Below are 26,981 nucleotides of genomic sequence, written 5' to 3' on the forward strand. Positions count from 1 at the left end.
TATATATTAAAAATTATTATTAAGATTGTGGAGGTAGGCATGACAAGGGAACAGATGACCGAAAACAATAGTCGATTGGTTAATGCTGAATTGGATCATGCGGATAATTTTCACACTCCTGCAAGAAACTTTTTTCAGGACCCAATTAGCAAGACCCTGAAAATATTGTCTGTCTGCCCGCAAAATAGTAAAAATTTTCTGGCATTCATTATCTCTCGACCCTTTTGTCCCGGGTTATTTGTGTGTTCAAATTTTCAGACACAACTTAATAAACCCTAATAGAAACATGTTAACATAACAAGAAATAAAATGGTGGCAAAATAATAGGCGACCAATTTTCATTGCAATGTCCAAAAATACGCTTGTTATTGCAGAAATTGATAAAATAGAGCTTTTTGTCAAATTTCAGTATAATGAGTTAGGAAAAGATTTTCGGAGGTTAAAAACTAACAATAAAATTAGTTACATTCTCGTCCCTAGGGTTCTTTGAGATAAAACCTCTCAAAGAACTCTGGGGTCGAGAATGGGTTAGTTACTAAAACCTAAATTTAAAGAGGCGCGATGGATAGCCTGCGACGAACATACCGGGGCCGAATAATGATACCGATAAAGATAAAATTGCATAAATCAATCCGGTATAGAACTTCAGGTAAAGTCGCAAAATATCAGGCCTAGATGTTAAGCAGCTAACAGACAGTGCTTTAAAATCCAACAGTTGAGGACTTAACTAAAACTGCTTGTGACCGCTGAAAAAAGCAGACATAAAAATTATATCTTAGCCTCGATTACCTTGGTTGTTTGTTTAAAGTTAATGCATCACTCTTCAGCATTCACAAGCTGTATTTCGTACGATTCGACAACGGTTTATTTCAAATTTATATTGCAGCTATTCACGCTCAGTTGCTATGCATCCACGTAGTACACGGTTCGCTTTTGTTAGCAAGTGTTCCTGTTCAACACATATATATCCTATTGATCAATAGGTATTATAATGTGAGTTAATAAGCCGACGTTTCTTAATTGTACACGACTGAAGGAATTACTCATGAATTTGATGCTTATTTCGGACATAAATAAATATAATAAAAACACAATAAAAATAAATAAAAAACAATAATACGACTATGTACATTTAGTATAATCATGTTGTTACATCATTCTCAAAACACTTTTTGTGATTGCTTTCATGTAAAGGGTGAAGCGGTGCAATAATTCGATTATTTAAAAAAATATTTATTTATACTTATTTTTACGAAACAGGTCATGCGTAGAAGTCATTCAAGATGGCAAAAATGCAGTTGAAAATAAAAGTCTTAATATTCCGATATAATATCAAACGCAAAGGGAGCCAAACTTCAATATACTGCCAGAAATCAATAAAACTGAATATTGTTCAAGGTGGTTTAAAAATCCGTCTACATTTCACAAAACCGAGTATTTGAGCGGGAATTTTAGAACACAAATTTTACGAATTTCTTCACTGACAAGGCCTTTATTCCTAAAAATGTTTATTTTTTTTAATCTCATATGCATCCAAACTTTATGTTTTAAATTTTCCAAGCAAGATATGTTATTGGTTTTGGGTTTTATAGACCAACTCTAAGTACACAGAGTGGGTCTAGAAGTGTACAAGTGAACTTTTTAAGTCACTTAACTATTATCTTTTATAAGATATCTTAAAGATAAGGACTAAATGCGGAAGAAAGAAAATATGCAGAATTAATGTTTGCGAATGTGCTTTCGCAAACTTAGGTTTCTCATTTTTTAAGCAAGGACAGACATTTGCAATCTTTCATTTCGCATTTTACCTTCTTTTCATCCAATTTCCAATTATCTCTAACTTCACCTTAAAAGCTTACTTTCGATATACAGATTACAGTTGAACTCATTTAATTCGAACTCCCATAACTTGAAAAATCATGTAAATTGAACAGATTCTTTGGTCCCCTAATCATGTAATTCGAATTTTGGGAACGTTTTACGCTTTCGAATGTTTTTAAGTTCTAAAGCTTTTTGAAGGGGGTAGTTCACATCAAAAAAACGTACATGGCACACTAAAGCTACTTTGCAAAAGTAAAGTAAAATGCTCTAAAGGAGTTAGAAACCAAGTAAGGATGTGGCAAGTCAATTTAAAATTCCAGGTAATGACCTTACTGCTTGGAAGATAAACAAAGACAAGTGTGAATGATAGTGCAATATGGAAATAAACATTGAAATCAGTGAAAAAAAGAAGTTATGAAATTCCATTAATGATCATCAGAGAGTTTAAGAAATTTAAATCAATAATAAACAGATATCGTGCTTATATGGATGATTGGACATCGGTGAAGGGAGAAAATGTTGCTGTTGCTGTTACTAAAGATGCCTAAGTCATTGGTTACTTAAAAAAAGGAAAAACTGGACAATAAGCTAAAACCGTGTTTTATTTCCTATGAGCTAATCTAATAAACATTGCTATTATTACTGTCACTGGGAAGAGGTTTAACCTAAGAGATGGAGAAGGCTTGCAATTACCATGAACTATTTCGTTCCATGTTGAAGAAAAATACATTGAAGAAACATTTGAATCTCTAATCGCTTTTAAGTAAAACAAGTATCGAAATTATCGCTGAAATATATACCAATACTAATATAAGAAGACAGTTAATGTTTGTGAAAATCTGATTTTACGCCATCCAAAAACGTGCTGGCACTTCTTCAGAAAAAAGATTAGGCAACATGTGGTCATGGTTTTATTGTTCCCTTTTTTCTGTCAGGTCGTTAAAGGATAAATACCGATCTTTTGTCATTCGAAAGATAAGAATAAGAATTAGAGAAGATGAAAGAATTGCCAAAAACATCAGTCCATAGAAGATATAACGATGCTCATGTCTGGCCTGACTTTGCGAATTTAATCCAGATCCAAAAATTTCAACAGATCAATGATATATTTCGTAACCATGGAAATTTGCCACAGTGGATGGATAACAATCTTCTGAAATAGATGGGTCTCCCTTTCCAGGCAAAAGTAATATATTCACCTATGTATACACACCATCCGGATAAACTATCTGAGTTCATCACTAACATATTGCCACACGTAGTGTAATGGGTTCGTCTGCGGCTCCCAGTTCTGGGGACTGCGGAACGAATCCCGCTCACTGCCAGGCAGTATGTTAGTGATGAACAAAGTAGTTCTTCTACAAGATCAAAAATTTGTTTACAGCAAAATTTTTCAGATCTCGCCAAAATAAGTCTACACGAATATGAATTCCCAATGTGTAAAAGCTTACTTTGTGAAAATTTTTCTTGCAAAAAATTCTTGTAATAAAGGAAATAATATCACTAACCACAAATTTCAATACAGTGCATTTAGCTAGAGATGTACATCTGCAAAAATCAGTGGATTAGTAAATAATATTATATACTTTTCAATTGAAATATGTAGAACTAATATAAAAAATAAAAATTTATTCACATGAACCTACAGAGGTATAGGTATATATATATATATATATATATATATATATATATATATATATATATATATATATATATATATATATATATATATATATATATATATATATATATATATATATATATATATATATATATATATATATATATATATATATATATATATATATATATATATATATATATATATATATATATATATATATATATATTTATTATATAAATATAAAAATAATTCAATAATATACACCCAAAAAAAGAGTACAAGTCATGTTACATTGTTTCCCATAAACAACGCTTCAGAGGACATGACCTCAACTGGTAAATCAACAATATCATTAACTCGTATATCCAATTTGCCAAGTTGACATAAAAACTTGCTGTATTCATCACTGATATGTGACAACTTGTTATTCCTTAATAATAATGTTGATAAATTCCTCAATGATGTCAAAACAAGTGGAATCTCATAATACATATTTTCACAGAGATCTAAATATGTCAACTGCTTCAGTTTATGAAATTGTTTTGGTAATGCTGATAAACTGTTTCTGGATAACCTGACCCATTTCAGCTTTGTAAGACAAGAAAATTCACTCGGAACGCTGTGGAGATTGTTACCACTTGCACTGAAGTATTCTAGATTCTTTAACAGACAAAGCTCCGTCGGAAGATAAGAAATTGCAGTGTCATTCATAAATAGTCTTGTCAAGCTCGGTAAATACGGTAATTCTGATGCAATACAACTGACAGGATTTCCAGAAAAGCACAGACAATTTATACTAGTTGCATTCCTTATACCTTGAGGAAACATGGTTAATTTATTATTTTCTATATGCAATTCTTGAAGAGAAGTTAATTCTGAAATCTCTGCAGGTGGCATAAGTAAATTGCAAGAGTTTAACAACAAATGTCTCACTGATTTTAAGTTGGACACGGTTTTCGGTAAAACCACCAAATTACGGTAACTAAGATTGAGTGTATTTGATTTAGTAGCTTGACAATGGAAAATAACATCATCTGTTTTAGTTGCATTTAAACAGGTTTCTTCCATGATCCTTTTTAGCCTAAAAAATAATGAAAATGGAAAATGCCCTTGTAGTCTCATTTTTTCACGGAATCATGTCTCACACATGTGGATTATCAACAACAGAATTGTTCATTAAATTCATTACTGAAAACAAAAACGTTGCATCAAGCCACAATATAATTGAAACTTGATGTTTTGAGGTCTTTTGAGCTATTTCTTTTATTGTTTCATCTGGCCAGCTACACTTACCACCAAAAAGTACCACAAATATTTTAAACGCTACGGAGGAGTGTTAAATTTAATGCTCCTGGTGCATGAAAACATAAGCGGGGTCCTTCGGATGATGGAGCATTTATCGTGAACACTCTTTCTTGAACTGTTGTTTTACGAACACAACTTGCGTATAAAATTAACAACTTGTTTATTTTTTTCAAGAAAATTAGCATATCTTTTTTCATTCAATATAAATTGGTGATTTCTTAATCAAGACATTAACATTATAAATGTTACTATGTTTGATTGAGCTGAGGCAGTCTAAGGTTTATCATTTTTTGTTTCTTTTTTGTTCTAGTGGCCCCCAGTGGAAATTAATTAATTTAGCTAGGGAAAAATAAACTAATATAGCTTTAGGGGTCGTCTACAAATTTCGTATGATATTTTATACGAATATATACGAATTTGATTGCTTTTAATTTGTATAAAAATCGTATACAATTCGTATAGTTTTAAATAGTTATACGATTTTTAAAAAATCTAATACGAATTTTATACGATTGTCATACGAATTGTCATACGAATTATATTCTCTTTTATACGAATTTTCATACGAATTATACTCTTTAATTTATACGAATTTTCATACGAATTATATTTCGTTTTTAAACCTTTAAAATGCGATCTAAAAAAAACATAGCTGTTTTTCGTTTTTAAACTTTTAAAATGTGATCTAAAAAAACATTTCTATCGCCTTTTTTCGTTTTTAAACTTTTAAAGTGCGATCTAAAAAAAACATCGCCGTTTTTCGTTTTTAAACTTTTAAAATGCGATCTAAAAAAACATTTCTATCGCCGTTTTCCGTTTAAAAACTTTTAAAATGCGATCTAAAAAAACATTTCTATCAGCGTTTTCTGTTTAAAAACTTTTAAAATGCGATCTAAAAAAACATTTCTATCGCCGTTTTCCGTTTCTGAATTTCTATATGAATTTAATTTAAAACTCATACAAATTTTTTTAAACTCATACGAATTTAATTTTTTTAAAACTCATACGAATTTAATTTGAAACTCATACGAATTTGTCTCATACGAATTTTTTTAAACTCATACGAATTTAATTTAAAACTCATACGAATTTAATTTAAAACTCATATGAATTTAATTTAAAACTCATACAAATTTAATTAAAAACTCATACGAATTTTATACGATTTTAGAAAAATTTCATACGAATTTAATTACTGTATGGCAAAAGAAAATTCGTATAGCATATACAAATTTTTTTGATACGAATTGCTACGAATTTTGTAGATGACCCCTTAATCTTTTCTTGATTCCCACTGATGTAGTTACGTCAACGGATGTCTAGATAGGTTGTGGCGCAACTTAATATTTTGATTTTGCCTTGAAAAAGACATCTTATACAAAGAAGTTCACTTGGGCTATATTGGTTAATGCACGATAGGAGTGTTGCTTTGCCTACCTGCCTGTTTTCATCATCAGGTAACAGACCTCCTCTGAGATCCATCGCTTATTAGCACAAGGCTATAAATACCTCCACATATTTTATTTCAATTTTGAATTTATCAACAATGGTACGTTACATTCCTTGAGTTACTTGCCGTAGTAATTGCTGTGGATACTTGGGGTTCACAGGGGGTTGACACCCAAATTACTATCTATACAAACAACAAAGCCATTGCGCACAGGGAAGGCAGGCCCTTTCAGGTATAAGAATATCAAGAGGCTTTTGTGGTTGTTGTTTTTCTTCATTGCCAACTATAACAAATATTAACGGTTCTAGACCTTGTAGGTTCACTTTAAAATATTAACTGTTTGATTCAAACAAATTAAGTTTTCTGAAAAGGTTGACAGACAATTTAAGGGATTACTGACGCCCAAAGTAATTTCCTGGATTAACCCCTGTAGAAGTACCCATTGTGTTTCTTGGTTTGTCCTCTCCACAGGAGAATTTTTCATGAGGAAGTTGGTCTGCCCTTTTTAAAAAATTAGTGTCACAGACAGCCCTGATCTTAGTACACATAGCTTCAGACATGGCGGGGCAGCTGCAGCAGCATCTTGTGGCATACCAGATTTGGCAATTAAGATTATAGGAAGAAGATGTGAGTATGTCATACCATTCAAGTGCATTATGATGAAGAAGATAACGAGATATGCCGTGGGAGACACTCACAATGGAGTGTAGACAAGATGTACATGTCATTTTGAGAGTGTCATACCATTCCAGCACATATGCTATGGTTATTACTGTCGTTGTCTTGGGCAAGCATTTGGTGTGATTATCAGATTATGATTATTTGGCAATACATGTGTCTGTCTTACCTGTCTTTGTTTAATCTTATTGCCTGCCATCCAGAGCCATTCCCTAATTGCGTTCCAATGCAAAGGATGTATAAATTTATTTCATAATGCAATGTTACTACTATGCTACTACTATATGCTACTACAATGCTACTACTATAATGTGTTATTACTGAGGAACCCAGACAATTAAACAGAGAAGATAATGGTTGAGAAAAACAATTCCATTGCACTATCAATCTTGTAGCGTAAATAGCCAATTTAGCCTATGTGATCCTTGTTTGCTTGCCTATCAGGATGGGAGTGTGTAAAAATGATGTATATAGCTAACTACATGTCTATAACAAATTGAATGAATAATTTAAATTAAATATAATTTCTAGCAAAGTAGCCACAGTTATAATAAAAAAGTACAACATCTATAAATTTAGATGAAGAACTTTTTATGCATAAGAATTAAAAAATTAAAAATTAGTGCCACGTTTCGTTTCATTTTGAGTGGTTATTGCAAGTTTTTTTGTGTCTGCCAATGTGGCAATGGTGAATGTATAGATATGACTTTTCTATGAAAGAAGAAACTTTTGCTGAAGAAACTTTTGTGAGTCACAGATATTTTGACATCAAGGAAATAAATTTTGTGAATGGCCGTTATTATAATGTTACTTGAGAAATAACTTGGAATAACAAATATTTGTTAAAATAGCATGGAAAAATGTAGATTGAAAAGTTACTATAAAATCCCATCAAATTTAGGCGAAAAATTACAAAATCACAAAAATTTCATTAGTAAAAGTTTTTTCTTTTAAAGTATATATATATATATATATACTTCTTTGATAAAAAAGTTGAAAACAGTTGATTTTTTAGATATAGTTACCAATTTAAACCATTACAAAAATTGCTAGAGACAAGTACGGCATCAAAATATGGTAGGATCTGATATACATTTGTTATTTTAATCATAAATATTTTAAAATTTACATTTTGATATATTTTTCACTTTAGTCTCGACAATATGACACTCGAACAACTATATTTTCACCAGAAGGTAAATACGTATTTTTATTACTATTATTTGTCTGCAGTCACATGTTTCCTTCATTGAGAATTCATGTACTTTAAAGGCGAGGAACAATATGTTGGTCGCAGATGGGCCATGGTTACTCAAACTAGGGTAGCTATGTGTAAAATGCTTCCATCCTCTTATTTCCCCTTAGTAGTAGTAGGTTTTTTAGAAAGTTTTTATGCACCTAAAGTTTTTTTCTTATATATTTTAATGTTTTTGATTTATTTTTTAGGTCGTCTGTTTCAAGTTGAATATGCCATGGAAGCTATTAGCCATGCAGGAACCTGCTTAGGAATTTTAGCAAAGGATGGAGTGTTACTTGCTGCTGAAAGACGGAATACTAATAAATTGTTAGATGATGTATATTCGGATAAAATTTATAAGTTGGACGAGTAAGTATACCACGTTAATAGATCTATAGGAGAAAAAGATAGTCATACTAAGATTGATTCCCATTACAAGTTTGCGGCTCCCCTCATTTAAACGGCCGCACTCTCCTTATTTAAACACACTTGCCTAGATACTTAACTTTTGTGGCCAAGAATGCACTTATATGAAAACTAACCTTTATTGTTTAGGATTTGTATTTCAGATTTTTGGAATGGGATTATTCAGAAACCAATCTTAATAAAAACATGCAATTGTTTTGCCTAATCCTTTGATGTTTAGTTGTTTTTCTTTCATATTTTTTATTGAGTTCTTTCTATTTATTTTTTTAATGTTTATCAGTTTGTGACTACATTTTTGTCTTTCACCAACAAATTAGGTGAAACTAAAAAACTAAACTTTAACATAGGTGAGGTAAAAAAAATTAACACATTTTTCAAATTCGTTATGGTATGTGGTTGTAATCTGATCTCATTAAACTACTGAGATCTACGTTGTTTTCAATTATTTAACAAACTATATATATTTTAGGGATACAGCTTGCAGTGTGGCAGGTATTACATCAGATGCTAATGTTTTAACACAGAAGTTAAGGTTAACTGCACAAAGGTAAAGAAAGACAACATGTTTTAATGTAAACATACATGGAAAATTATTTTTGTGCCAATACATTTTGTTTTTAGTCCTATTTTATTCAATTTTTGCTGTTTACCTGCACTGTTGACATTATTTTATTTTTACTTAGATATCTACTTCTGTACCAAGAACCAATGCCAGTTGAACAATTAGTCAGTAGTCTATGTGATGTCAAACAAAGATATACACAAGTTGGGGGTAAGTGTAACCAGTAGGTTGGTTGTTTAACTACATTTATTTTATAGATTTTTGTTTTTAAATTATGTTGAAGAACACACAGGATTGTTAGGGTAAATTTGTGTGGCCTTAGCCATCAAAGTAACCTAATAGATGCTGCTTGGAATGGAATTAGTATTAGAAGATTCTAATTCTTTTGAATAAAATATTTACAAACAAAAAAAATACTCTTTAGTGGGATAAACTTTCGTGAATACATGCATCTTTTTTCAGGTTACCGTCCTTTTGGTGTTTCTTTACTTTACGTCGGTTGGGACAGACGTTTGGGTTTTCAGTTATATCAAAGCGATCCTAGTGGCAACTACTCTGGTTGGAAAGCAACATGCATCGGTAACAACAGCATGGTAGGTTGATATATAATGAAAAATAAGGTTTTCACTGCACATTACATATTTTACATATTGCCAGTCTTGCAGATGAAAATTAAATCGCGTAAAATATTCTCATATTGTTGCCTGCGCAATTAAAATACTCATTAAAGTTATGTGGAAAAATCCTGAATATTACCATATGTCTGCATTTTTGTATGTATTATCATGTGTGACAACGTAGACCTTCTTTCTTAGGCTGCTATCTCAATGTTAAAACAGGAGTACAATGAAGACGGGATAACATTAGATGAAGCATTGAAGTTAGCTGTGAAAGTTTTAAGCAAAACGTTAGACGTGCAAAAATTAACATCTGAAAAAGGTAGATCCGAGTTTTTTTTTATTGCAATTATTGTAAGCTGCAGTTGGAGGAAATCAGACAAATTAGAGATTCATCGATGAGCTTTGTAAATGTTTCATTTTTTAAGAGAAGTAGTTTTAGCTTTAACATGGGTCAATAGCTATCACACCCCGAGTAGAAACTGGCATGAGAAACGAGGCCAGTACGTCTGATGAACTCTTATTTTTTCACGCATCCATCTACTCCCACAACATCCATTTCTCCATTTCTCAATTCTATACTCTATACCCTAAACCCTATACAGGAGAGTATGGTCCGCTTATCTATCTAAGAACGATACTTATGGCATGCCAGGGAGTCCTGGAAAGTTCGGCGCTGTGCTGCCATAAGACTTTTTACCTGTGTGACTGATAAATTAGGGACAACGTAGGACACATCACAGTCCCCTTTTGTTAAGTGGTGCTGGGTACAGACTGACAGGTTCTCGTAAAGTTTAAAAACAAACAGTTTGACGATTGATCTTCTTTAGTTCGCCCTGCCTACAATGCAAAAATCTTGGAACCAGTAAATTTTCAGAATTTACCTAGAAAATGTTCTAATTACCAGGAAATTCTATTCCATATTTGTCCAACCGAACTTATATTTGCGTGAAGATTTTAAAAAAACGCATTAATTTTAACTGCTAAATCTTTTTTTTTTAGTTGAAATTGCACATTTGACTCGCCAAAACAACAAAACAAAAATCCAAATACTTAAAAATGAACAAGTGGATGGTTTACTGAAAGCTCACGAAGAAGAGGAGAAAAAGGCAGAAGCAGAAAAGGCGAAAGCAGATAAACAAAAGACAGCGAAAAAATAATAAAAACACCTTTTGACTTAGAACTTTTACATGTATTATCACTTTCGGTTAATATCAAGAACAGAAACGTTTAAATGGCCGTTTTTGTTGTTGTTGCTTTCGCCGTTGTTGTTTTTGTCGTTGTTGTTGTTGTTTTTGCCGTTGTTGTTGTTATTTTCGTCGTTGTTGTTGTTGTTTTTGGCGTTGTTGTTATTGCCGTTGTTGTTGTTTTCCGATTTTTTTTTGTTATCACCTGTTGGTGACCATGAATTGATTAAAAAAAGCTTTGTACGAATTATCAATTAATGACACTCACTCAAAAAGCGGTTTCCACAACTCAGCGAAATTTTTCTCCGGAACCATAATTTGGCTTGTGAGCAGAACTGTTCCATAAAAGAGACCTTGACTGAAAATTATGTGTGAAATAGTCCCTGAAGATCAAATTTTTCTTAAGGGCCTCATTTAGATATTAGGGACAACGCTCTAAGCGAGGTTGTTAAGGACGAGGTGTTGTCAATATCGGACTCCCAAAAGCTGATTGAAATTCTGTAACTTTGTTTAATTGGGTATACTATTTTTTCAATTTTAAAAACTTTTTTTGAACTTTCCAAATAGAGTTTCCAAAGGATCCGGTGAAATTCGGCTGTTCCTAATGCCAGATTTCCGTGTTATTCGAGCGTACTCTGGTAACGCAATTTGGGAATATTTCGACAAACATTTATTATTTTTTTTTTGTTTCTATTCTTGTCCCCAGAGCTTTTGAAATAAAACCAAAAAGCTCTGGGGTCAAGGATGTCTTGTGTCATATCCGCCTGATAATCAACATCAACTTTCTTCACAGGCCGCACCTGAAAAAATAAAGGAAACCTAACAAACTCGGGACAAAGTTAAATCAGAATGATAATTTTGCTGACACGCGCAATCCAAAACGTAAGCAAGGTTTTTAGTTGTGTGATTAGTGTTTTGTAAGAACTTAATTTTTTGATGTTTTTATTTTTCTGATGCAAAACTTAAAAAGAGAATTTTCGTTTTTTGGCTAATCACTCTCCGAAGCGCAAGAAAAAAACTGCTACATAAACGCCGGGCACTTTCTTTTACCGAAGCATTTAGCGATCTCTAAAATTCGGGCTTAACGGCTGTCGGAGGGTTTCAGGCCTTAATTTTCCGGTCCTATTAAACTTGGTTTCTAGACTCCTAATTAACACGGTAAACACAATCGTATCGAAATCTTGGGTTGAAGGTTGTTTCATATTGTTTTGTAAATCGCTAGAAAAAAATTTGGAGAAGGACAACAAAGCTCTTTACTTTCTTTTTTGAACGTGGATTTGTTAACGATGGAAGGTAGCTGTAGTAGACATTTAGCTGGTATTTGTTTAACAAATTCTTGGTTGTCCTTTTATTATTTTTATACACTATTTTCTTCTATAATATTCCCTGTTCTTAATGTCACATACATTTGAGGCATTATTGTTGCATTAAATTAAAGGGAGCTTATAGTCCAGCTATCTAGCTTAGCTAATTTTTATTAGACAGATACTCCTTACTAAATAATCACCCACAATGAGGAAACTCTTAGCCAATTCTCATTCTGACAGTAACAAGATTAGAATTAACAATCACGAAATTGAAACGAAATGATGCGAATGCCTTAATGAAGAGCCTATTCTACTGGTGAGAATGTCATACATGGTACAACTTTCAGTTGAGGAAAAACAGAGATGTTTCACTGTCAAAAAATGATTTTTTCGGTGATGGCCATGTCCAATGTTGATTTTATATCTACCAAACTCTTCATTTGTAAGAGTTGTTTCATTGCAGTGAATAGATAGATAGATAGATGTGCATATTTTACATGGCTAGCCTCACAAATATCGAGGGATATACCCTGTCTATTATTTCCAGGAGGGGCCATGGCGTAGATGGAGAGTCCTAGAGTATTTAATGCTCATTTTGAGCTACGCAGACCCAATTAGAGCCCGCGCTCTACTAGACAACTCCCGGCAACATCCAACGGCCCACACAGTGTGCCATCTTCCCAATTTCCCTCACATGGCTTGGGTTAACCCGGGGCTATGGTAACATTCACTCGCCCATGTTGAATCGCCGTCAAGAGGAATCGAACCCCGGTCTCCCGCACAGAGTACGAAAGCTATAACCACTAATCTACGGCGCCACTAAATGCTGTATGATAAAAAATGAAACCGCAGTGTTCTATTCTTGCGCCGGTTGGGTTCTATTCTTGCGGTCGGGTTCTCTTTAGATTGAGCAGCCATTATGAAATTGTGTACACATGCCGTAATCATAATGTTTTTGTGGAAAAACCTTCATAAATACAAGGAATTCTTTATTTTTTGTAGTCAAATCTTTAATACGTTTTAGATTATATACTGCTTAATTTTTGCCATTTAGTGACATTTTAATGCCGTATTGTTTAATTAGGGTTTCTACCGTGAAGGTTTGGCTGTGAAAAGTCCATTTTGTGCCCCGGCGGAGAGCATGAAGGAAAACATTCCAACCACAAGAATTAGGGCAAAATAACCACCTACAAATAATTGATTGATTACTGCACACAAATAGGTAAAAAATGGCTGGTAGGTCTGAATATTTCTTATTTTTGTTTAGAAAAGATTATATATTTTAAAACATATAGTTTTGAAGAATACTTCAAGAAAACGACACAGTCATGGTATGAGTAACATGTATACTTGTGCCGCTGTTCATTTGGATTTGGCACAAGTTCTTGCAACCTTTGATGGAACGGTGGTATGGAAAGCCACAAGAGCAAATTAAGAGTGGCAAAGAGACAAAAGAGGAATCCAAAGTATGTTTTCTTTGCACATATGTCTAGTGTCAATCTGAGCATATACTGTATCATACTCTAAAATATATGATATATTTTACCACATGATATATTGTAATACTGTATATATATTAGCATATGCTATATATTTTCACGATTTACCTAACTATTTGGAACAAATAATATGAATACTTAATTTTGGGGTAATAAATTTAATTTGCGGATAGAAAAATTCTTGGTTAAATTAGGTGAAGTCTACTTAACAGATTACAGCATATTTCTCACATTGCATCAGAAGATTGCTGGGCAAAAACCACTCCATCATAGATGATATTCCAATTGAGAGAATAAAATGTCTGCTTAGATGATAAAATATAAAATTCACCAAAACCAGTTTACAAATGTGTATCCAATACAAGTCAATAACGTCAATTAAATTCCAATCCCAGCGGTCAAAATAACATAACCAACTATAAACTCTTTACGGATAACTTCAAAATAAATGGAATTCAGATTCATATAGTTATTTTCAACTTATAGATTTCCTCAGATTGCAGTAATTCTATTTTCCCGATGGCCAATTTTACAAAAAAAATCACAGAAATTATATTTTTAGGTGGCCGGTTTTAATTTTTTTTACTTATTATTTAGTTAAAACCTTAGAAATCCGGTCCTGGGAAATTTGTTTTCCTGGGGTAGTAAAAAGCATGCATTTACGTTGTAATTCCAAATTGTATTATTTATTTTTTAGTTGGTAAAAGAAGATGTAAAGGAGAATGGAACATACATGGAAAAGTTAACCTGTTCAATAAAAGGGAAATGAGATTAAAGTATCTTCGAATTAATGTAGAAAACAACACACTTCAGAATCGTTGAATAATTATATGCGTTTTTATAGCAACTCAGAACTTTCTGATAGCCTTTACATCCTAATTTTTCTATTTTAAAACCCACAAATGTTTCGACGTTCTTAGATAAATTTTTGTTGCAAACGTTTGCTCTAAAATGCATCTTTCCATGATTTTTGCTTATCAATTTCCATGTAAATAAAAAAATTATTCTGTTTGTTGTTCTACATGATTTGAAGATACATCTCGATGTCAATATGTAATTGCACACTGAAGTTTCAAGATTAATGACGTCATATAAAGAAACTTGCTGATGTCAGCAGAATTTATAAGACCGATGATTTTTAAAATACTTGTGTAAGTCTTCTATCAATAATAGTTGTACAATATTTGAATGTAGTAATTTAAACAATTTGTTTTTTTTTCGATCTACCAATCAATTTATGGAGGCATTCATAAAGTCCTTCATCTTTAGGAAAGGCTCACGCAGTAACGAACGAAATAGAAGTTCGCTTTCTGGAAAAAATGCTTGTTTCATGATGGCTGGTTAATACAACTGGTTAATTTCGATAATGGTTATTATAATATTTGCTAAATTTGCGCAAAAAGTTTGATGCTTATTGCGTCACTTTATTTCATTGCGAGAGCTGGCTTCTTTATTGATAGCGGCCGCTATTACCAACCTGGAATAAGGGTGGAGATATTTTTATCGTCGGTTAGGGTGACGTCTGTGTGACGTACGGAGTGTCGTTTCTATACGAAGTAATACTCCGTATAGCTGTTATACGGAGTTTGGTTTAGCTATACGGAGTCTGCCAACGAATGTTCTTAAAGTCCAATATATGACTGTTTCCGAAAAAAATAAAAAATAATCACCATAAAGAACAAGTTAAAAAACATGCACATCATTTTCCTACTTTTTTATCCATCGTAAATATACGAAGTATATTGTAGCTATACGGAGTGTGGGAACATTAGCTTGATTGCAGCAAACGGATTATGGCATACAGATTGTGAGATACCGAGAGTATGTTATGCAGAATTTGCTATGTGGAGTATGCAGGATGTGCTATAAGGTGTATGCTATACGGACATGACATACGGAGTATGCTATACGGATTATGCCATACGGAGTATGCTATACGAATTATGCTATACGGAGTATGCCATACGGAGTGTGACATGTTTTGATCTAGATAGAAAGTTTAAGATAAGTAAAATATATAGCAGGTAGATGTGTGTCTAATTTTCTGTTCAGGATAAGGTGATGATAACCACAGCACTTTTTACTAATAGTGGTTACTTCGTCAAAGAAAATCAGAAAAACGAGTGTTAGGAGACTCCAGTTAGGTGGACAACGAAGTTTTTGCATTGCAATTACATTAAAAACTTCTAAGAAGCTTTTAACATGCTTTGTATCACAATGCTTTTTTCATTTCCCAATAAAAATAACCCTTTTTGAAATTAAAGGGTCAAACTTTAAAAAGCCATAACTCCCTTAATCTCCCAACTCTATACCCCATGTTTTTTCTCTTTTTAATATCGGGGTGGCGTCCTGGTATAAAAAGACACAATCCCTGCTCTAAAGCAAGTCTGATTTTGTTTACATAGATTTACGGAGACTTTAAAAATACAACAGAAAGTGAATCGTTCTGGCCAAATATAAAAATTCGTAGCAATCTCTGGGTACAAGGTTGGTGTGCATCTAGTAGGTAGACGTGCGTTTATTATGAGTAACATCCGTGTACTATTTTTTTTATAACAAAATAGAAATGCAGTGGGTTAAAATAAATTTAAATTTTTCCTTTTTGTGGAAAAAATGTAAATTTCAGTTATCCTTAGCGCAAGAGTTAGCAAAAAAGTTGCATCGGCATCTCTCACCACAACGTAAAGAAACTTCAAATTTTGTATTACGCTTCCCATAAGTCTTTGAAGAAAACTGTTGATATTTCACGGGGACAAACTTACCATTTTCATGTTTCAAATAAACGCCTCGAGAAATCGGTGAAGAAGACGGTTTGGTCTAGAAGGGTGTTCAATAGAAACGGACGCGTTTATTCAATGGGAGAGAATATCACATTAAGTGGCCTGGTAACGAGGTTGTGAAACTAAAGCATAATGTCATGTGATCTTCAGTTTTTTTACGGCAGCCTTCCGGTATTACTTTATTACTTACCCTTCCTCAGAGAGCTCTCATTAATATTTTATTAAAAAATGGTGGTAGATCTTGTTTGATATGCATTAATCATGAAAAGTATACAATAATGTAAAATATGCCTTTACAAAGTCGTTAATCGATCGCTGTTATGATTTAAATAAATTCTAAAGGAACATAGCCTCTATGGTAAAGCGCCTTTGGGTCAAAGGGTGGTTTTAAAGTTCCCTCCGGCTACCGTATTTCAGATTTGCAAAACCAAAACAAATATGGTAGATGTATAACCGTAAGATTTTTTTTTAATTTTTTATGATTTTTACCATTGAAATTGAAAAACTTGAAGACACTTAATCATAATTAATTTAAGTTTTTATTAGCAATTTATGTCATATATCATTATTTTTTTTCACAGCTTTAGTATTATTCAATGCAGCTAGCTAGCTAATAGATAAATGCTAATTTTCAATTTTTCAGTGATGGATATTACTGACACCACGACGGACGATATATTCAGTTCACACCCTGGCATGGAATTTTCCTAAACTTTTTCATCAGTGGTTTGTATCTATATTTTGTGAGTAAATAGGTGAGGAAGCTAGTCTTTCATTTGTTTGGGAAAGGTAGCTAGCAATGTGGTTAGACAACAAGATTCCAAACAGTCTAGAAAAACTGCTAGCTAACTATAATATATAATGACTGCTCTTTATTAGCAGAATATTTCAGCCTATTTTGATAATTAAGCTACAATATCAAGCTATTATTCTATTAAACTGCACAAAAACATAAACATTTATTAAACCAAAATAAGTCAAAACTGTTTGCTTCTCAACAATTGTGTGGCTAGCTAGTGTTGGGTTTAATTGAAAATATGGAGTAGTAATTTGAGGTAGTGGTTGGGGTAGCCAATTTTAATATTGAGAGCTTATATTTTTTAAGTATAGCTACATTAAAGATTTACTTTTACTGCAATACAATAGCTTTTAGTATGCTTAACATACTGGAATTTAGTAAAAAGATGTTTCGCTTTTATATCATTGGTCAGTACGGGATCTTTCCCCGATAGGGTGACTGGCCCCAGATCGGGTAAATCCCCCGATCGAGTGAGTGCGCAACCACCCCGATTGGGAGAGTCTTACCTGAATTGTGTGAGTATTTTTCTTGCTTAAAATTGCTTTTTAAAAGGGCAAGCAAGGGGTAAATCCCCCGATCGAGTGAGTACGCAACCAGCCCGATTGGGAGAGTCTTACCTGAATCGTGTGAGTATTTGTCTTGCTTAAAATTGCTTTTTAAAAGGGCAAGCAAGGGGTTAATCCCCCGATCGAGTGAGTGCGCAACCACCCCGATTGGGAGAGACTTACCTGAATCGTGTGACTATTTTTCTTGCTTAAAATTGCTTTTTAAAAGGGCAAGCAAAAATATAATTTTTGTTTACATTAAGTCATAAACTTATTTTGTGCCGTTGCACCGATGCTATTGATAATTTCTTGAGTTGGATTGACTACATGGTGCATATTTTCAGTCTAGGTTGCACCTCTGAAGCTCATTTTAGTTGTTTTATAGACATGGTGCTTGGAATTAGTTTAGTAAGAAGCCAGTATAACAAGCTATATAGAGAAAAATGTGCATATTTTTTACCATGTCTGACACAAAGTATAAGTAGAGAACTATTGATATCTGTAACATAGCTATTTAGCTGTCTCTAGAGCTTAAGCAGACTAGGTGGTAGGCAAGAACTAAGTCTCCCCCAAGCACCTTTGGTTTGTTTATGTATTTAGCTAGCTAAAAATTTCCCGCCAGTTATGACTCACTCAAACAGGTGGTCGTAAAAAATTGCCGCCAGTGCTGACTCACTTGATCAAGTGGTTTACTCAATCAGGGGACACCCACCTGATCGGGGAAAGATCCCATACTGTCGGTTTACAGGTAGAAGTACCACAGAAACCATGGCACCGCAGAATACCAGTCTTTGCTTTGTACAGTGTAGAAGTTGCAAAAATGCCAAAGAGAAGTTTTTTTGTGTATTTCAAACCAAGTAGGATATGAGCATACTTTTGTAACAATAAAAGTGTTTATTTTTATCTTTACAAAATATTATCTTCACTTTCTGTTTTGTTTTGTTTTTAAAAATGCATTATTTTTATTAAGATCCTCTATAATTTGAGCACACTTGAATACAAGTCTACAATATAGGTTTTTTTGTTACATAGTCATATAAGTATTACCACGAAATAAACTTGATACAAACACAGAACATCTTTTGGAAAAATATTTCGTGAAAGAAGGGTTCCAAGCTAATGGTATTCTGCGGTACTCAAATCTAAGATGCTTCTAAATTTGGTCTACAATTTTTCTCAAAGAAATTTGACACACTAGAACTAATAATAATAACAATATAGCTAACAACAAAACAAATAGTCTCTAAATAGTTAGGTTTTTTCAGTCGAACTTCCTCAAAACTTCAAATGCATATACAACTTCACTATACTCTGGAACGCTAAATTTATCAGAAACTTTCAGTGGAATGACATTAAGAGGTCCAGATATTACGTCGCATAGCTGGAAATAAGACTCGTCTGGAGGAAGATGAACAGGTGTATCTTCCAACACACTGATCCAACTTTAGGCTTCAGGCACCTCATCAACAGAGTATCAACTGGCCCATTCTCATCCACAAGAAATCAATGCATAAGCTTTGCGATGTACAAGACTTCTTTGCACTTGCCTTGATAACTCACCCCAAACCATTTCCCTACAGTACAACGTGTAGATCCACCATATTTAAATTTGGCATAAAAATTTGCAAACCTCATGCATTTGCAAAGCTAAACCGCTGTTTAAAGTTAATCACTTTTACGAAAAGATAGGTAATGTTGTATCATGCACGGTTCTTATGCGATGGTTGCCACATGTATCATACAACTATTTTCTTATGGCTAAAGTTTTGACTGTACAGATTGTGGTGTAGTGAAACTCTTGCACAGCTCTTTTTTTCAATGAGCCCGTACACATCAGGGTAAACCCCCAAAAACAAAGAACCATTTTGAGTTTGTGGGTAGAATGTCAAATATTTTAACAAAGTAAAAATGTCATATGGAAATATTATATACTAATAAAATCATGCAGAAAAAGTGCATATAATTTTTTTTCTAAATTTTGTGTGTTTAACGGCTTGTTGTTTTTTCCTTTTCCTATTTCAATTTTATTTTCAATTTTGACAGTAGCCATAGTTGCTTTGGTTTCATTTCATGTTTTCCCCTTTTGTTTAAATTTTCATAATCAACTTTTGGTGCATTTTTCATATGACAGATTTTTAAGAAAAACTATTGCCAACATTGTTGCAGAGAGTCCTGGTTTCTGTTTTGTAAAGTCCCTATTTACAATTAAAAATAATCGCTAATAGAAACCATCCAATACAAATCATATGGGACAGTTTCCATCTGCAAAACTGTTCAGCGGCAAAGGATTATCTGGTTTTTAGAATAAAACTACAAACACTTCACCCAAACACTATCCCATTTGTTGTACCAGTGTTTTCAATTAATGCAGCTAGCTGCATGTGCTGAGAACTTGGAGCCATTTGATTGAAAAGTCACAAAATTCTACTGTAGCTGACGTGTCAGTAAATAACATTTGAATAAACTTTGGAATACGTACAAAAAAAATTATAATATCTGCATTGCAGCTTTTATATCTCTTATTTTTTAAAAGTGTGTGTGCATAGAAATGGGTTGCAGCTTTTATACAATGCTTAAAAATACTCTTTCTTTATAATTCCTTATCTGAGTCTCTGCATTGCATATTTTAGTAAATTGTATTTAATATATTAAAGAAATATAAAATATATTTCAGTACCTATTTTAAAGTTGCTCCCAACCATGTAAATTTAGGTAAAGAAATCAGAATTTGCAGAATGGTTTTCTTTTTCCTGCCATTCCAGAAAAAACAGACTTTGTTTACTCAAAGACTCTGGCAATTTCTGCTTCAAGTACACTAAAGTTAGGGCTTGAAAAGCAGCAGAAACATGTTATTAGGTGAAGAATTGCTTAAAGCTGTGGTAAACTAGTGCCAAACATTTTATGCACGATCCACATGTTGTTGTGATCATCTATAATCTCATTTTAATTACAATCTTGTTTAGGTGCTTTTTAAAGGATCATTGACGATGCTTAGGTTTCTACGACCCAATGTTGGTGGTTTTAAATGATCTACTGCTATGCTTTTGCTTTTCATGGTCCAGTTTTATGGTTTTTAAATGACCAACAATGATGTTTTCGCTATCTAGTATCCTATTTTGATGGTTTTTAAATGAATTATGGTGCTGTTTTCGCTATCTAGGATCCCTTTTGATGGTGTATAACAAACTTTTATGTTGGGGCATATTGTCTGAAAATGAAATCACAAAATGCTATACAACATACCTTTCCCCTAATTTCTTGTGTACAGCAAAATATATTCTTTTGTGGCCTAAGCATGTCTAGTTTCATTAAAATTTGGGTTTTTAGGTATTTAATTAATTACTAAGATAACAATAGATTAAAATTATTAAAACAAATTAACTAACATTGTTTAGTCTAACTATTATAAAAATTACACAGCTGTGAAAAGGTATTTTGATCTTGAAATAACAACGAATGAAAAAAGTATTTCACAACAGTGTGCGGAAGCGAAATAGTTATGCAAATTGCTGACCCTGTAACCACTTTGCCATGTACCATGTACCACATTGAAAGCTAGAAAATATACAACTTATGTTTTTAAAAAAACCTTAATTTTTCATTTTAAATATTTTATTCATTTAAAATTTCACTTCACTGTAAAAGGTATAGATAAAAAAGGACTGCTTATTGTACAGGTGAAAGCAAATAGCGCTAATGGTTTTTGCAAACGTGAAATAAATCCTTATCTTTATAGGTATAGTTCATAAAAAATAAAAATAAAAATATAGATATACATACATGAAAGAAAAGATTATGTGAGTGTAAAGATAATGTAAATAATATCATTGTCCATGTGGGTCTCAAGGCAATCAATATGTACCAATGTTTTTGACTACATTTCAATAAGACAAGAACTGGGTGTTGCACGGCTAGTTGATGGAGTTCGTGAACGCCACCTGGCACATCATCTACCTAATGCAATGATTGAAAAGGAATTGTCATTTGGACAAGTTGATAAAATATTTGCTGCACAATGGTTGGATGAGTACAATATAATATGTGGAACCAAATGTAACAAGGTAGATTATTAGTTGTTTGCTTTTGGGTGAGTGTAACAAAACAATTTCATTTGACTTTTTATGTAGTCTAAGAAAAAGTTTTTAATACATGGCAAAGGCAGCTGTTAACAAAATTTTTGTGCAAAAGGATTAAACAATATGATTTTATCTTTTCACTAAGAAAATATCACTAATGATATAACTTATGACTTTGTTTACGTCTTTGATTGCTTGAGACAATTTAAGATAAACTATCTAAAAAATCTTTATATATACATTGTGTTGTTCTTACATATTACATAAATAATGTTTACATTTACAGGTTTTTGGATTCAAATTTAGTCCCTAAAATCTTGTTATAAAAGCTGCTTGCATTATGAGTTGTGTCTGTTATAGTATCATTTTGTTACTTAACAATAAACTTTACAATTGTTATTTTTCATTAGTTCTCTATTTAAAAACATGCATTAGAGTCCAGGTGTATATACGCATTTCCTTTTTAGCTATTGGTCCAAAACATTGAGACTCGAAAAGCATGGAACATACCTCTACTAGCTGGTTCAAAGACTGGAGTAAATAACAATGAGAGTGAAAAAGACTGCGGTATTCATTGCATTGCGATAAATGAAAACTCAACAAAGCTAGCAACTGGTGCCCAAAGTGCAAACTCTATTGGATTTTATGAATTGCCTTCCCTTCAGCCCATATGTGTTGGAGAGGTGAGGATACAATTCTTCATTATTTCTATTGCTAAGAATTACTGTGAAAAGAATATTATTTGTAAAGGTTAACTTTCATGAATCAAAACAATTGTAAAATTAGAAATTTTTCATTAAAAAACTTTTATAAATGGTCAGTTTTCTGTTTTGCAAAGAGTGGATCAAAGAGAGTTTATAAATAAGTAGAAAGCAAAATATACAGTTTTTAAATACATCAAGTTGTAAAATAAGAAGTTTTATCATACTCTCGTGCATTTGAAAACTTGTTTGATAATTCTGCAATCAAAATGTCACAGCTAGAGATTCTGATGCCTATCCGCAAGTTTGACAGACAAAATTCTAGTTTGTTAAATGCATAGTTTAAAGCTCGGTGCATTCTACAAATAGTGGTCGTATCTATAATAAGGCCATCTATATATGTGAAAGTCTGTTCATCATCATACGTCGTGTGTTCGTGGAAGTTCTAGTTGCCTTAATAAGTAGTTTGTGACTTGATTTCCTCGCTTGGTGATTAAACTTGGTCTTAAAGGAAAATTTTTTACTGAGAAAGTATTTTATCCAAGGGAAATACGGCAATTGAACTGGCAAAATCGTAAATGCACTGCTTAACAATAAAACAACTTTTAAATATATAGATGGCCCAATGCTTGAAACTATTTAAGATGTTTGATCTAACTAAATAACCTAAAAATTCTAATTTTAACTGTAAATATTAGAAGTGAACTTGGATGAGTTTAAAGTGTGTGTATTCAACATGTAAAATTTTTACATTTTCTGGCTGTTCATGAAGCATTTTTTTGTGTCATATTCTTAACTTGGTAGTGGAACAACAATGTATTGTACATATGATATACATAACTTTTTGTTATTTTAACATGTTAACCAGCTTGACAATTGACAGTGATCAGTTATAGAGAGAGATTGATTGATTTTATATTTCTTTATTGGTCACTCTTAATTCCTTCAAATAACCTCTCGAGTTTTGAAATTTAGTTATGAAGTCATATCTGGTTTTGAGCATTTTTATAGTTTGAATCATATAAAATTGCAAACATCGTTTCTTGTTTATTTATATTTTAGTTTCACACGAATTGGTTGTTCTGTTCTGCGTGGATATCCGATGATGTGTTAGTCAGTGGTAATAGTTTTAGCACATTATATTTCAATTTTTTATCCCATTTTTAAGAGAGTTTCGCTCGTTCTTTATGAATTTCAGAAAAGACATGCTATAAATTTCTCTCAACATTTTTCTTAAAACATTTATGATGCAAGGCTTATGATCTTGAATCTAGGATCACGTGATAAGCGGCTCGCATTTTGGCAAGTCACTCCTGAAAAATCATTTGACATCATTCTTCCCCCCTTGCCAAGAATAAAGCCAGTCCAGACCATCGAAAAGTACGAAAACAATGATCGTGTTCGCGCAATGGTTTACAATCCACTATCACAGGTATTTATGATGCGCCTAATATACGCTGTAAATGCTTTGTTCAGCGCCCCTGATTCAACACCATTCTTGAATAAGCACTTCTTCATTTTTAGAAACATTTACTGATTTGATTAAACGCCCCTGGGTTATCACCCCTCTTAGATATAATTTTGGAATAAATATTCAGCCATGTAGTCGAGCATTTACAATGTAAATGCTCGACTTAATGGCTTGTTACTTTTTTGAAGGCCCATTTTATTCTTTATTTGGTTGCTTAATTTTTTTAAGAAAAGCATCTTACTAGAAAGGATCTTTACCTCTATTTCTTTTCGATGTTGTTGAAAATGTAAAACCAAAATTCACGAGCTCTTAAGTGTGACACATCGTATTAATATCAACAATAAAAACAACAACACCAACAATAACAAATGTATGTCTATTTCTATTCTCTCCCTTGCGTCTTGTTGTAAGGAAACAAAGATTCGACCAGTTAGGATGAAAGAGTCTCTCGTTAAGATGAATGCACACGATGATTTTTTGTTTGTTAATTTACCTTATTTTCATGACTTATTTTATCAACAGAATCTAGCGACAGTGGTCTCCAACGGTTTTGTTCATCTATGGGATGTCAATAATTGTGCACAGGTGAAGCATTTTTTTGCTTTTGACATGTTAATTTAGACAATTTTTTATTTATTACAAATTTATTTTTTATTATCTCACTGATGTGTATACATTGACACCTCTTAAGAAAAGAAAGTATAAAATAAGTGGATATAACTTACTAAACAAAGTATTTTTAATATTCACATTGCAGACTCGTTTTAACAGTTCTCTTGCATATTAAACTCTCGCTCAGATATGATATTGTAAATTTTGACACAACTCCGACTCTGAATTATTCTAGATCACTTCAACTGCGTTGCCGTTTCTTAAAGAAAATGTTTGTATTGCGTATGATCCAAACAATCACCTTTATGCGGTAGGATCAGTGTCACATGTTGCCCTACTGGATGCACAATCTGGAAAGACGATTGGATCAGTTTGCTCCAGTGATCAAGGAGCTGGTATGTATCTGTATATTAATTTTTTATTTTTTCGTTCCTTCATTAGATATTTGATTTTTATAGGCAGTTTCAAAAGTAGAGTAAAACCCTAAGGGGCTACTTGTAAACAGAAGTAACTGGCAAAAGAGTTAAATGTGAAGGGAAATACTGATTGAAAGTCCTTTGAAGTTATTGCTTAACATGGTAGAAGAAAGCTGTATACTTAAGAAATAAAAATACCCTTCTAAATGAACATATCTGTAGTAAGACAATAATAAACAAATAAAAATGTCTGCTAATGAGGTCAATTTTTTTGAGCCAAAATATTCACGCAAGACAGGAAAAATTGTCTGTTTTTAAGAAGTATCTGCTTTTTGGAGAGTCTGTTTTATAACATGTCTGTTTTTTTGAGTATCTCCTTTATAGAGATGTCAACTTTAGGGTGGGGGAGGTCACTGTAGCGGTTCCGCTTTAGGGAGGTGTTTCTATGTTTAAATACGAATCGACATTTTTACCATAAATGTCAACAATGTGACATCACAATTTCTTTCATGCAGGAGTTCGTTCGATAAGTTTCCAGGATTCTGTCATAACCATTGGAACTGGATACGGTTCATTGTTATTTTACGATGTTAGAATGAATAAGATGCTAAAGCGACCTGACGACTCAGTTTGTCAGCAGAAAACTGGAAGCGGATGGCTGGTAAGAATTTTATCTATCAAGACAAGTAAACATAGAAATAATAGAAAGACGCTGACTTAAGCCAATACATGATGATTAAATGCATAAATAAATAAGAAATTTGCTGATTTTTTTAGAGGAAAGATTCTGTGTACCAGCAATATTTCTCGGATACAGACTGCTACCCAAACGCAATCTACGCGCACAGTTACCATCCGAATTCAATGAAACTTCTCACAGCTGGTGGACCGTTAGCTTTAGGACTGTATGGTAATTATGCAGCATATTGGGATTGATAATGAGAAATATATATTTATATAACCTAGTATATGTGTGTGTTTACATATATTTTTTTATAAGAGTTAGTTATGATAAATTGTTGATGCAAATTGGAATACAAAGTTGAAGGAAGTGGAGACGAAATCAGTTTTAAAAGTTTACAATTTTAATCCTCGATTTTTTTAATACACTTTAGCATTATTTCTTAGGTTTCCCTGTGTCACTTGTCTGTGAGCGCGTGTGCGTGTTTATTTGTATGCTCGTTTATATTAGTTGTCCTGCTTAATGTCGTCGTGTTGCTACTTTTGTCATAGTTCCTAAGGTCGTCGTGTTGTTATTTTTGTCATAATTCCCAACGTCGTCGTGTTGTTATTTTTTGTCATAATTTCAAACGTCGTCGTATTGTTATTTTCGTCATAATTCCCAGCGTCGTCGTGTTGTTTATTTTTTCAGTCGATGTTAAACATGTTGATTTCGGTTTTAATTTGTTAAATTCACTTGCTTATATATACATATATTTAGAAAATAATTAATGCACTATTTTTAAACATTGTTTGGTATATTTAAATATCATGCGTTGAAATAGCTTTTGGTGGCCAGTATATAAGATATTTTTGCATTTAAAATCTAACGCCATCTCTGTGAACGCCACGCAAATAGGGACGGGCGTAATCAGGGCATAACAAGGTCTTTTAGATGCAATATAAAGATGAATCTATTATATGGGACCTAACTGACGCAAATAATAAATGCTTTGTTAACATTTAGCACACTCACTTATGAGACCTGATTTGTCAATTTTTATATATTCAACTCGTTTTATGTAGATTTATTCTGTTTTGAATATTGTTCTTGTGTTATGTATATATTGTACATGTATGTATTTGTACATATGCAATTTTGTATATATAATGATAATGGCAGGATGGTGCAAGTTCAATACTTTGTA

General features: G+C 32.7%; 3 protein-coding genes and 1 long non-coding RNA gene across 4 annotated transcripts; 3 read left to right on the plus strand and 1 right to left on the minus strand.

Moving 5' to 3' along the window:
• Nucleotides 1–3,654: 3,654 nt before the first annotated feature.
• LOC130633590 (leucine-rich repeat and death domain-containing protein 1-like) lies at nucleotides 3,655–4,738 on the minus strand. Its single transcript, XM_057444562.1, has one exon. The coding sequence runs from the start codon at nucleotides 4,565–4,567 to the stop codon at nucleotides 3,728–3,730; it is 840 nt and encodes a 279-aa protein (XP_057300545.1). The 5' UTR covers nucleotides 4,568–4,738; the 3' UTR covers nucleotides 3,655–3,727.
• A 3,141-nt stretch (nucleotides 4,739–7,879) lies between these two features.
• On the plus strand, nucleotides 7,880–10,959 carry LOC130633606 (proteasome subunit alpha type-4-like). Its single transcript, XM_057444563.1, has 8 exons — nucleotides 7,880–7,955; nucleotides 8,032–8,074; nucleotides 8,325–8,484; nucleotides 9,011–9,088; nucleotides 9,225–9,313; nucleotides 9,566–9,696; nucleotides 9,919–10,042; nucleotides 10,723–10,959. The coding sequence occupies exons 1-8, from the start codon at nucleotides 7,953–7,955 to the stop codon at nucleotides 10,878–10,880; spliced, it is 786 nt and encodes a 261-aa protein (XP_057300546.1). The 5' UTR covers nucleotides 7,880–7,952; the 3' UTR covers nucleotides 10,881–10,959.
• Nucleotides 10,960–13,479: 2,520 nt separating this feature from the next.
• LOC130633648 (uncharacterized) lies at nucleotides 13,480–20,815 on the plus strand. Its single transcript, XR_008982133.1, has 3 exons — nucleotides 13,480–13,680; nucleotides 14,411–17,248; nucleotides 20,801–20,815. It is a non-coding gene; the product is annotated as an uncharacterized LOC130633648 (long non-coding RNA).
• Nucleotides 20,816–21,428: 613 nt separating this feature from the next.
• On the plus strand, nucleotides 21,429–26,981 carry LOC130633542 (DDB1- and CUL4-associated factor 12-like). The gene is made up of 8 exons (XM_057444558.1): nucleotides 21,429–21,898; nucleotides 22,381–22,596; nucleotides 23,677–23,734; nucleotides 23,889–24,046; nucleotides 24,608–24,670; nucleotides 24,933–25,092; nucleotides 25,629–25,774; nucleotides 25,891–26,981. Exons 1-8 carry the CDS (start codon nucleotides 21,671–21,673, stop codon nucleotides 26,047–26,049), a joined length of 1,188 nt encoding a protein of 395 aa, XP_057300541.1. The 5' UTR covers nucleotides 21,429–21,670; the 3' UTR covers nucleotides 26,050–26,981.

This window comes from Hydractinia symbiolongicarpus, chromosome 1 (genome assembly GCF_029227915.1).
Source record: "Hydractinia symbiolongicarpus strain clone_291-10 chromosome 1, HSymV2.1, whole genome shotgun sequence".
NCBI lineage: Eukaryota > Metazoa > Cnidaria > Hydrozoa > Anthoathecata > Hydractiniidae > Hydractinia > Hydractinia symbiolongicarpus.

Excerpts from the sequence above, each read along its gene's own strand:
- LOC130633590 (XM_057444562.1), bottom strand. The coding sequence starts at position 4,567 with ATGAGACTACAAGGGCATTTTCCATTTTCATTATTTTTTAGGCTAAAA.
- LOC130633606 (XM_057444563.1), top strand. Across the intron at positions 8,485-9,010 it reads AAAATTTATAAGTTGGACGA|GGATACAGCTTGCAGTGTGG; the intron begins GTAAGTATACCA and ends TATATATTTTAG. Across the intron at positions 10,043-10,722 it reads AAAATTAACATCTGAAAAAG|TTGAAATTGCACATTTGACT; the intron begins GTAGATCCGAGT and ends TTTTTTTTTTAG.
- LOC130633542 (XM_057444558.1), top strand. The coding sequence starts at position 21,671 with ATGTGGGTCTCAAGGCAATCAATATGTACCAATGTTTTTGACTACATT. Across the intron at positions 23,735-23,888 it reads CGATGATGTGTTAGTCAGTG|GATCACGTGATAAGCGGCTC; the intron begins GTAATAGTTTTA and ends TCTTGAATCTAG. Across the intron at positions 24,671-24,932 it reads ATGTCAATAATTGTGCACAG|ATCACTTCAACTGCGTTGCC; the intron begins GTGAAGCATTTT and ends GAATTATTCTAG.